Source organism: Babylonia areolata, chromosome 11, assembly GCF_041734735.1.
Source record: "Babylonia areolata isolate BAREFJ2019XMU chromosome 11, ASM4173473v1, whole genome shotgun sequence".
Classification (NCBI taxonomy): Eukaryota; Metazoa; Mollusca; class Gastropoda; order Neogastropoda; family Buccinidae; genus Babylonia; species Babylonia areolata.
This window is the reverse complement of record NC_134886.1, coordinates 3,403,249-3,415,748: the sequence shown is the minus strand read 5'-3', so window position 1 is coordinate 3,415,748 and position 12,500 is coordinate 3,403,249. Positions and strand designations below refer to the sequence as shown.

The 12,500-nt window shown below is 48.8% G+C and overlaps 1 protein-coding gene across 1 annotated transcript in view; it reads right to left on the bottom strand.

The window, feature by feature from the left end:
* Positions 1–1,237: 1,237 nt before the first annotated feature.
* The window catches only part of LOC143287774 (uncharacterized), a 137,550-nt gene continuing 126,287 nt past the window's right edge, over positions 1,238–12,500 (bottom strand). The window contains exons 6-11 of the mRNA XM_076596057.1: positions 12,188–12,325; positions 6,627–8,109; positions 3,520–3,584; positions 2,189–2,293; positions 1,532–1,641; positions 1,238–1,400 (exon numbers count right to left, since the gene is read on the bottom strand). Coding sequence (XP_076452172.1) covers positions 1,238–1,400; positions 1,532–1,641; positions 2,189–2,293; positions 3,520–3,584; positions 6,627–8,109; positions 12,188–12,325 — 2,064 coding nt within the window. The remainder of the gene's footprint in view (positions 1,401–1,531; positions 1,642–2,188; positions 2,294–3,519; positions 3,585–6,626; positions 8,110–12,187; positions 12,326–12,500) is intronic.

Genomic DNA, 12,500 nt, shown 5'->3' with positions numbered 1-12,500 from the left:
ACGGGTGACAGCACCCTTTTTTTCATACAGAGAAATCCGTTGGGTTAAAATGGTAGCTTTACAATGCAATACAATACAATACAATACGATGCTGACACACAGCCCCTTTCAGCCGTATGATTTACATACCACTCAACACTCGCTAAAGGGTCAGATATTGAACACAGCAATGATGAAAAAAACCCCTAAATATTTCATTCAAGACAACATTAATTTTGTCAAACCCTCTTCCTTTCCCAGAAATCAATACAAAGAAAATTAATTCGTGAAAATTCAATGGCTTTGTGAGTAACAAAAGCTAGGTACCCGACAAGGCAACCATTATCACGGTGTGGGAAGAAAAATGATCTCATTCGATCAATGGGCATTGGTTGTGGAAACGACACAACATGAACAGTCAGACACGAATACTTCTCCTTCTTCTTCTGCGTTCGTGGGCTGCAACTCCCGCGTTCACTCGTATGTACACGAGTGGGCTTTTACGTGTATGACCGTTTTTACCCCGCCATGTAGGCAGCCATACTCCGCTTTCGGGGTGTGTGCATGCTGGGCATTTACTTGTTTCCATAACCCACCGAACGCTGACATGGATTACAGGATCTTTAACGTGCGTATTTGATCTTTTGCTTGCGTGTACACACGAAGGGGGTTCAGGCACTAGCAGGTCTGCACACATGTTGACCTGGGAGATCGTAAAAATCTCCACCCTTTACCCACCAGGCGCCATCACCGAGATTCGAACCCGGGACCCTCAGATTGAAAGTCCACGCTTTAACCATTCGGCTGTTACTCCCGTCAGACACGAATACGACCCCCGTGAACCTTGATAGCAGTTCTGCAACGTTTCCTCGTGCTGCAAAATTCATTTCGTGTCTGCTGCTGGGGAATCTTGCCCCACACCTCCTGGTGCCAGCTGTATTGCTTGGTTCAAACGTTTTGACAGTTACCCGTGACTAAACGCCTACGTTGACTGAACTACGCCATTGGTCAGTTCCATACTACACACAGTTAGTAGCGGGTTACGACCATACTAGGCTCTTCCGTCCGAACAATGCAACTGGCTTATGGAGTGATCCCAGGTTTAGGTAAGTTACTTCTTCTTCTTCTTCGTTCGTGGGCTGCAACTCCAACGTTCACTTGTACGTACACGGGTGGGCTTTTACCCAGCAGGCGCCGTTACCGTCATTCGAACCCGGGATCCAACGCTTTAACCACTCGGCTATTGCGCCCGTCATGGTCAGGTACGAGGCTGGTTGTCACGTGCTTGCACGGTTCGACCGTCGATGTCCCAAACATGTTCGATGGGATCCAGGTCCGGAAAACGCGCCGCCTCCTGCATTCGTTCGATTCCCTTGTCCTGCAGGTTCTGGTTGACGACACGAACACAGCGAGAGGACCGACTTCTCCACGGGCAGGCACGGAGTCACCCATTCATGAACGCTACAAAATTGTCTAATGACCTCCAGCGTGCATCGGGCAAACGAGTTTCCACTCAAACAGTGAGAAGAAGGCTTCACGAAGCTGACCTTACCTCAGGGTCTCCGGCCTCCGACCATCCGCGTTCCCTTGACCCCAGACCACGAGCGAGCCAGGGTGCACGGGCCAGAGAATATCATGTTTGGATTGTAGCTGACTGGACCCCTGTTTTGTTCAGCGACCAGTCCAGTTTTTTGTTTCCCTTAACACAACCACTGTGATGGAAGTTCAATTACGGTACACGGGTGAATTTCTGTGCAGAGCAAAACAGACATATATTTGTCACAAAACGACAACATGAACGTGACTACGTACCGTAACAAGATCCCCCGCCCAATCGTCAGATCCTACCCTGTTGACATTGATCCGAACCTCATTTCTGTGGACGAAAACACCTGCCTTTTAACGTGCTCGAAATCTCACTATAACTCTCAAACTAGGAGGCAAATTGCACTGGTTCTTAGTGCTGCAGCCTTGGGGGCTTGTTGGCCTTTGGGAACCATCCCAACGCCGACTGTCCTGAAACCCTCTTGACCGAGAGAGTGGGGATGTAACTTGGGCAAGACACTCTCCACCATAATCAAATTCAAGCCCAGATAGTCGAAACAGCAGTTGCCTCCTCTGCTGTTCTGATGGTCACGGTCGAACACGACTATCATACATAATCTCAACTAGAACCTTCAGGACGACGGAATCAAACAAACGGAGTAACCTGCGCGTTCTCTAGACTTGAATTCCATTGAACGAGCCGTGCGAGCACGTGACAACCAGCCTCCCTGAGCCTGGGATCACTCTCCACAAGGTGCAGGACAAACACCTGACACGAAACCACACATACAGCATGAGGAGGCATTACAGGCTCACCGGGGTCACACAGGGGGTTTCTGGCTGTTCATTTTGTGTCGTTCCCACACAAATGCCCATCAATCAATCATCACAATGCGTTAAATGTCTGATCCTTAGCGAGGTTTGTGTAAAAACAAACGACGATCCTGATCTCATAATTGGGTGGTGTAGCCATACAGTTGAAACAGTTAAAAGCGTTTGTTTCGATAATATTCCCTTCAAACAATGGGCAATGAGGGTTGGGTTAGACGTCATCCCACGCAACAAAAACAAGTCTCAAGCTGTCCGTATCGGAAATGAACTTTAACGTTTAACCTAAATGTACCTTCTGTGAAATGTGTCAACAGGCAAACTCGATACATCAAGAAATGTAGAAATACCAAGACCGAGCATTCATGTTAGTGAACCAGAAGATGTAAAACAAATATCATTGTTTTGATATCTGAGTCTGTTCGATCATATAATGTTGAACAAATTCTTTAAAACAAAACAAAAAGAAAAACAAAACAAAACAAAAACAACAAAAAAACAACACCCCAAAACAAAACAAAACAAACAAAGCCAAACACACACACACACACACACACACACGGAAGGCTGAACATTCACTTTTTCGATCCAGAGTGGTGTATCTCCAGAAGTTTTCTCAGTTTATTTCGGCTGATTGTTCGGGATACTGTTTCATGACTTGAAACACCACTTTGTACTGATTTTGTTCGAGTAGACAAGGGGATGACAGAATGGGACAAACGGCACGTGCAAAATACTTCTTGAATTCGTAACAACTTATGCATGAGAACAAGAATACCAGATTTGTGGATTTTGTTATTAAAAAAAAAAAGCCAAAGCACATCATCATTCCAAACTATGAGCGAGTGATCATATTTCTTGAATGCACACCACTGGCCGAAATTCATTCCACACAAAAAACATTGTATTCACCGTAATAATGGCCCTTGTTTGTTCAACACGAAATTGTTCAATTACGTCACAAACAACCTCCTCCCCCCCCACCCCACTAACGCACAAAGATGACGTCAACTATCGTGACGTAAAAAGGCAGTCTTCAGACAATACAGTCTTCACAGTTGCTTTTAGAACAAACCCACCCCCAACGCAAAGTGACGACGTCAACAGTGTTGGCATCAATGTCTGCCACAGTCAGTGTGTCCTCTGAGAGATGTCACGAAGGATGACCTCCTGATCCTCCTGGGCACCGTGTGTCTTCTTCCTCGACCCGTACACACAGTATACCAACAGACCTGGCCCACACAAAGGAAAAGGGGTTAAGCTGAAGCACGAAGCGATGATTGTGATGATGATGATGGAGTTTATTTTTATTTGTATTTGTATTTCTATTTCATTTTATCACAACAGATTGTGTGAAATTCGGGCTGCCTCTCCCTAGGGAGAGCCCGTTGCTACACTACAGCGCCACCCATTTTTGACTCACTTGTGTAAACAAAGTGAGTCTATGTTTTAACCGGGTGTTCGGTTGTCTGTGTGTGTGTGTGTCCGTGTGTCTGTGTGTCCGTGGTAAACTTTAACACTGACATTTTCTCTGCAAATACTTTGTCAGTTGACACCAAATTTGGCATAAAATTAGGAAAAATTCAGTTCTTTCCAGTCATCTTGTTTAAAACAATATTGCACCTCTGGGATGGGCACAAAAAAATAAAAAAAGAACCCTAATTATATGCAAACTGCATTTACTGTTTATATTTTTTGTATTCTATAAACTTGGCACTGTGACCTCTTATTCTGACACAACAACAAGAGGAGTCATTATTATCATTTTTTGTTCAAACAGGAACTTCTTTTGCTAAGCATGGAATTTTTATTTATTTTGCAAACGCTTTGGTGCAGATAGTAAAAAAAGGGAAATTACTCTGTAACTAATGCTAGGGGACTTAATTTATCACAAGTGAGTCTTGAAGGCCTTGCCTCTCTTGTTTGTTTTTCCTGCGTGTTTTTTTTTTTTCCTATCGAATGATGATGATATGTCATTCATAATAGCTTACTACTGCTGCTACTACTACTACTAAAATACTAGTGCTGCTGCTTCTGCTGCTACTACTACTACTACTACCTAATAATGATGATAACAGCGAAAACAATCATCTTCTGCCTCCTCCTCCTACTACCTCTTCTACTACTATTACTCATCACCATCATCATCATTGCTATCACGATCATCACCATCACCTCCACCAACATCACCATCATCATCATTGCTATCACGATCATCACCATCACCTCCACCAACATCACCATCATCATCATTGCTATCACGATCATCACCATCACCTCCACCAACATTACCATCATCATCATTGCTATCACGATCATCACCATCACCACCACCAACATCACCATCATCATCATTGCTATCACGATCATCACCATCATCACCACCAACATTACCATCATCATCATCATTACTATCACCATCATCACCATCCACCAACATTACCATCATCATCATTGCTATCACGATCATCACCATCACCACCACCAACATCACCATCATCATCATTGCTATCACGATCATCACCATCACCACCACCATCATTACCATCATCATCATCATTACTATCACGATCACCACCATCACCACCACCAACATCACCATCCTCATCATAATGCTACGTTCACACTAGGCTGTAACCACGATCTAACCAAATGGTTACATCGCTCTCTAACTCACTGGAACCACGAATTTTTGGTTGCAGTGGGTTCTCATCGGTTAGACGATTTTTCGGGAAGACCCGATTTTTGGTTAGATAGGTGGTTAGATGGCCCCCAAAAATATGACTCGGGAGATAAAAATTTTTCGAGGTTACATCGCCCGATCAAGTTATAAACGGTTACAAAGGCATTCACACTAGTCCCCGTCGGTTCCAGTGAGTTAGAGCAGAAAATAGAGGCGGAGCCGAGTTTGAAAAAAACTCCGACGTCAAAACAAAATAGCATGCCTTGCACGCACGCTGCGTGCGGTATGCAGATTGTCTGGCCCGACACATCTAACCGACTGCAAGTGATTGCAACCTTCTTTGCATGGTTGGGGTCAGTTATAGTGAGTTACATCGACGCGTGTTGTAACTTGATCAGTTACAGTGTGAATGTATTTAAGCTGGCTGTCATTTTTTTCGTTCTTCTTGCTGCGTCTACACGAATCCACGACACACGAGAATGATTTTTCGACATTTTTCGATTTTTCAAGACCCCCCACCTCATGGAAATCCACGGGAACCACAGAAAACAAAAGTATACCCCAATCTGTACATGACGCCTCAGCCACAGCAGATGCTACCAGTCTAACTTCAGCGCAAAACAAAACCCAGCCAGCGAGCGAGAACTGCTGCTCTCAGTCAAAAAACGCGCGGGAAAAGGGGCGGAGCCTAATAGTGTTTAGACGCTTTCCGTTCACACATGCTGTATGAAAAATCTAGAGTTTGTCTCATGGTAGTTACATCCCTCAATGTAACCATTTGGTTAGATCGTGGTTACAGCCTAGTGTGAACGTACCCTTACCATCGTCATCATTACTATCACGATCATCACCATCACCACCATCATCATCATTACTATCACGATCATCACCATCACGACCACCAACATGACCATCCTCCTCATCACCATCATCTTTACTATCACGATCATCACCATCACCACCATCATCATCATTACTATCACGATCATCACCATCACCACCATCATCATCATTACTATCACGATCATCACCATCACCACCACCAACATCACCATCCTCATCATCACCATCATCATCGCCATCATCATCATTATAATCATCATAATCGTCTTGTTGTTGTTGTTGTTGTTCTTCTTCTTCTTCTTCTTTTTCTTCACCATCACAATAATCCTCATCACCATCATCATCATCAGCATCATCACCATTATCACCACCATCACAATCACCTTTATCACAACCACCGTCATCATCACCACCACAACCACCATCATCATCATGTTGTTGTTGTTGTTGTTGTTGTTTTCTTCTTCTTCTTCTTCTTCTTCACCATCATCATCACCTTCACCATCATAATCATTGTCTTCTTGTTGTTGTTGTTGTTGTTGTACTTCTTCTTCTTCTTCTCATCATCATCATCACCACTGCCATCAGCATCACCATCATTATCGTTGTTGTCTTGTTCTTCTCTTAATCATCATGACCATCATCATCATGACCATGAAGATCACCACCACCATCATCATCATCACCATCACCACCATTACCACCATCAACATCTCCCCCTAAACCCCCGCCCCCTCCACCCCCTTACCCAGAGCAGTCCACAGGGCGAACCTCCACCAGGCCAGGGCGGGCACGGCAGCCAGCAGCACGCTGCACACCACCACCGACATCAGCGGCACCGCCGGCACCCACGGCGTCCGGAAGAACAGTCTGACGTCACCACCACCACCACCACCACCGGCACCGGCCCCGGCCCCCTGAGGTTGGCGCCACACCCCCAGTGACGTCACCAGCAGCAGCGTCACGCTGACGCACACCAGCGTGACGGCCCACCAGGCGGAGGAGGCAGGTTCGGAGGGCCACAGCCGGGTGGTGGCCGCCAGCGCCGTGCAGGACAGCAGGAAGACCAGCAGCAGCTGCCGCGTCGTCTGCCACGACCGCCCGTCGGGCACCACCTTCACCTTGACCGCCGCGGCGCAGCAGGACAGCGACGAAGACGCCGGCGCGGCGGCGGGCGGAAAGAGGAGCAGGGAGGACAGGCTGGAGGAGGAAGTGGAGCGCGGAGCCACCGCTCTTCTCGGGCAGCGGCAGCAGCAGCAGTAGCGGTCCGCGGCGTCGTACTGGCGCCCCGCGCCGCCCCCGCTGCCGCCGCCGGGGGGAAAGAGCGTCGACGTCTCCTCCTCCTCCTCCTCCGACGCGCTGCTCGTCTTCCGGGTGGAGGGGAGGAGGGAGGGGGGGAAGCAGCAGCAACACGGGGAGGCGTCTGGGCTCTGGTGGTGGTGGTGGTGATGGTGGTGGTTGAGATGAGGCTGGTGGTGGTGGTGGTAGTGCACGTGCAAGTCGCCGTTAGCCATCAGCACCAACTTCGCCGGATTTGACGACGACGACGACGACGGCGGCGGTGGTGGCGTTGGCACGGCGCGAAAACAGTGCTGCTGCCCTCCTTCCCCCTCCCCTACCGCCTCCTCGTGCACGCGCGCGGAGGAGGACAGCCCCAGGTCAGAGTAGTCCCTGCACAGCCCGATCGGCTCGGGGCTGTAGCGCACGTACAGCAAGACGACGGCGATGAGGAGGAAGTGGACGAGGGTCCCCAGGGCCGACATCTGCACCAGGCACCCCAGCTCCACTGTGAGAGCCAGGCCGGCCGACATCACCCCGGAGAGCAGCCCGCCCAGCACGGGCACGGACGCCCTGGAGGTCCTCCCGAACCAGGCCGGGAGCAGCCCGTCAGCCGCCACGCTGTAGAAGACCCTGGACGCGTGGAAGACCCCCACAAGGGCGGAAGCCGAGAGACCCAACACGGCCCCTACCCCGATGACGAGGTTGGCCGAGTCGATGCCGATGCGCTGGAAGGCTCGCGCGATGGGCGCCGTCTCGGGCAGGTCGTGCCAGGAGCAGGCCAGGGTCAAGGCCGAGACGGGCAGGAAGAGGAGGAGGAAGAGGAGGGTGGAGGTGAGGGGGAGGGTGGAGGGCAGGTGGCGGGAAGGGGGGTGGCGGGTCTCCTGGCTGGCACAGGCGGCGTGGTCCACCCCCGTGAAGACCGTCATCAGGAGGGAGGCTCCAGACAGCACCTGTGTGTGTGTGTGTGTGTGTGTGGGTGGGTGGGTGGGGGGGACAATGGGGGTGGGGGCGTGGAGGGTAGTGTGTGTGTGTGTGTGTGTGTGTGTGTGTGTGATGTGGGGGTGGGGGGGTTAGGGTGGACACAAAGTCAGCGGTCAGTTCAGTATAACTGGACACACACAGACACTCACATATACACGGACACAGACACACACCTTAATTTTTTTTAAAAGGAAATCAGACCTTTTCGTCATAAGGGATGGCTGGACTATACTGTAATCATCCTTGTTTTGCTGTGTCTGTAGTGACCTTGTATTTGGTCCATTCTTGTCTATTGGAGGAGATCCAGAAAGCTATCCGTCTGCTATCCAATGGCAAAGCCCTGGCTCAGACTCCATTCCAGCTGAGGTCTACAAAGAAGGTGGTATGGCGCTGACTGAAAAGCTTCATCAGCTGTTCCAGCTCATCTGGCAGCATGAGGCAGTTCCACAGGACTTCAAAGACGCTTCCATCATACACCTGTACAAGCGCAAAGGAAATCATCAGGCCTGTGACAACCATCGTGGAATATTCCTGCTGTCCGTCGCAGGCAAGACTCTGGCCAGAGTGCTACTCAACCGTCTCATAGCGCACCTTGAGCAAGGTCTCCTACCAGAGAGCCAGTGTGGCTTCCGGAAACAACGCGGGACTATCGACATGGTGTTTGCTGCCAGGCAGCTCCAGGAGAAGTGTCAGGAACAGAACGCCGACCTTTACTCCACCTATGTCGATCTGACCAAAGCCTTCGATACTGTTAGCAGAGATGGCCTTTGGAGAATCATGGCAAAGTACGGATGTCCCAGAAAGGTCATCACCATCATACGGCAACTACACGATGGGATGCTGGCCCGATTCCAAGACAACGGAGAGACTTCAGAACCATTCCCTGTCTCCAACGGAGTTAAGCAAGGGTGTGTTCTTGCCCCCACCCTGTTCAGTCTCATGTTTTCAGCCATGCTGACAGATGCCTTCAGAGACGCTGACGTAGGCATTGGCATCAGGTACCGCACAGATGGCCCACTCTTCAACCTCAGGAGGCTTCAAGCAAAAACCAAGGTGAGGACACACACCGTCAACGACTTCCTGTTTGCTGATGACTGCGCTCTCAACGCTGCCTCCGAAGCTGACATGCAACACAGCGTCGACAAGTTCTCTGCTGCCTGTGACAACTTTGGCCTCACAATCAGCACAAAGAAGGCTGAGGTGATGCACCAGCCAGCTCCAGGAAAGCCTTACGTTGAACCAAACATCTTCATCAACGGGCAACGACTGAACGCGGTGGGCAAGTTCACATACCTGGGCAGTACACTCTCTCGCACAGTTGTCATCGACGACGAGGTGAACGCCAGACTCGCCAAAGCCAGCACTGCCTTCGGCAGACTCCATAAGAACGCTTGGAACAGGAGAGGCATCACCCTGGAGACGAAGCTCAAAGTATACAAAGCCATAGTTCTCACCACACTGCTCTATGGATGTGAATCATGGACCGTCTAAAAACGCCACTCCAAAAAGCTGAACCACTTCCACACCACCAGCCTCAGAAAACTTCTCTGCATAAAGTGACAAGAGAAGATCCCTGACACAGAAGTGCTCACTCGTGCAAACTTGCCCAGCATCTACACCTTCTTGATGCAGGCCCAGCTGCGCTGGGCAGGCCATGTAGTTCGCATGCCAGACCACCGGCTCTCCAAGAAACTGTTGTACGGCGAACTCCAACATGTCAAGCGCTCCCATGGAGGTCAAAAGAAGCGCTTCAAAGACACTCTGAAAGCTTCTCTGAAGGCCTTCAACATCAGCCACGACACATGGGAGCTGAATGCAATGGACAGACCAAAGTGGCGTTCAGCTGTCCACAAAGGCTCCAAATCCTGTGAGGCCAACAGAATCGCTGCAGCAGAGCAACGCAGACAGGCCAGGAAAAGCAGTGCCAGCAAGACCCCAACAGCAGCCACCATCCCATGTCCACACTGCGTCAGAACCTTCCGGGCGCGGATTGGCCTGACCAGTCATCTGCGCACCCACAGAGCCCAACCCACCCACCCCCAGGATGACTAGATGGTCCTCGTCGATCCCGACGGACGAACCACCATTAATGGTTCAAAGCTGACTGTTTGCTATTGTATGTTTCTGTATGTCTGTGGGTTTTCTCCCCTCGTTTTCTGACATTGTCCCTTGTCCTTCGGGTTCGTCGCCTTTTATCTTCTGACTTCATCTTCTTCTTCTTCTTCTGCGTTCACTCGTATGTACACGAGTGGGCTTTTACGTGTATGACCGTTTTTACCCCGCCATGTAGGCAGCCATACTCCGTTTTCGGGGGTGTGCATGCTGGGTATGTTCTTGTTTCCATAACCCACCGAACGCTGACATGGATTACAGGATCTTTAACGTGCGTATTTGATCTTCTGCTTGCATATACACACGAAGGGGGTTCAGGCACTAGCAGGTCTGCACATATGTTGACCTGGGAGATCGTGAAAATCTCCACCCTTTACCCACCAGGCGCCGTCACCGTGATTCCAACCCGGGACCCTCAGATTGACAGTCCAACGCTTTAACCACTCGGCTATTGCGCCCGTCTGACTTCATCTTCAGAACTGCAGCTTGTTTTGTTGTTGTCTTATTCTTCCATCCTGCTGATACATTTCATCTTCTTCCTCTGGTTCTTTCACTGGTTGTTGCCCGGTGTCCTCTTTTCTTCGTACTGCATTCTTCTGTCCGTCTCCTCTTCTTTGTTTTCTTCAAGTTTGGTGGCAGGCCAGGGAAGGTGTCTGGTCGTTCATGTTTTACAAATGTGTGTGTGTGTGTGTGTGTGTGTGTGTGTGTGTGTGTGTGTGTGTGACAACCTATTTTTGTTCGTCATCATTTTTTTTCCATTTTTGTCCCTAATTCTACTTTATTTCCTTATATATATATATACACACACAGAACATGAACATATCAGTCACATAGGCATCTCTTGCTGTCATGCAAAGCATTGGAGCATGCTCTCTCTCTCTCTCTCTCTCTCTTCTCTCTCTATCTCTCATTCTTTCTCCTTCTCTCTCTCCCTTGGTTGTAATCTCAATATTTCAATATTTTCCCATGCTTTCTTAAAATCGATCCCTGGTGTTCACTCTCATGTTTACCTCAGTATCAAATATAAGTTCTAAGTGTTGACATTTTCCATATTTGAACTTGGAGATTGTTAGCAGTGCATGATTAATTTGGTTTCTGAGACACACACACACACACACACACACACACACACACACACACACCTCTATTGCTGCTGCTGCCCCCTCCTTACTCCCACTCCCTTCATCAACCTCCTCCTCCTTCTTCTCTCTCTCCTCCTCCTCCTCCCAATACGACTATCGCTACCGCTGGTGCTGCGGCTAACGCCAGTGCTGTTGCTTCAATTGCCGTTGCCTCATCCCGACATCATCTTCCTCATCCGCCTCATCATCTTCCTCTTCTTTCTCCTCCTCCTTCTTCTACCACTACTACTTCGACTACCACAACCACGGCAACAACAACTACTACTACAACAATACTGTGTGTGTGTGTGTGTGTGTGTGTGTGTGTGTGTGTGTGTGTGTGTGTGCGTGCGTGGGGCATATCCTTGTGCTTCTTGGTGTGGCCGTTTATATTTTGCGATCTTTAGTATTGCCTTGGTTTATGTTTATACAGTCGTTTTTGCCCCATTTATTTATTATTGATTATTAGTTCATTTATCTACCTATTTCATAATTTTTATACTAAATTCTGGTTAATATCCTGATGTGCTGTTGTATACTGTTTTGCACTGTTGTATGCGTACTGCTTCAGGTGAGATGCTTGGATAGACGCCTTAGAGAAGCTTCATAGACGCCCATCAGATGGCGAGGCTGATTTTTTGTTTGTGCCATATACTTGTTAGAATAACTATTATCATTATCATTCACTACTACTACTGCTACAACTACTACTACTACTACTCTACGACGACGACTACTACTGCTGCTACTACTACTACTACTGCTGCTGCTACTACTACTACCACCACAACTACTGTTGCTACTGCATCATTACCCCAGTGAAGCCGTGAGTGAAGAATCCTGGCGGCTGCGTCCAGTTGTGAGGCTGCACGTGAAAGTAGCCGACACAGACGAAGGCCATCAGCACCAGCATTGAGAGGGCGCTCAGCGTGCAGGTCAGGAAACTGAACACCTGCCACATAAAGGTTGGGGTTCGTGCAGTGAGTGGTGTGTTGTCTGTTATTGTTTTTTGGATTGGTGAATTGATCGGTTGGTCGATTGGTTCGTTGTTGGCTGTTCTTTGATTGGTTTATTGGTTGGATGGACGGATAGTTGGCTGGTTTGATTGGCTGGTTGATTGATTAATT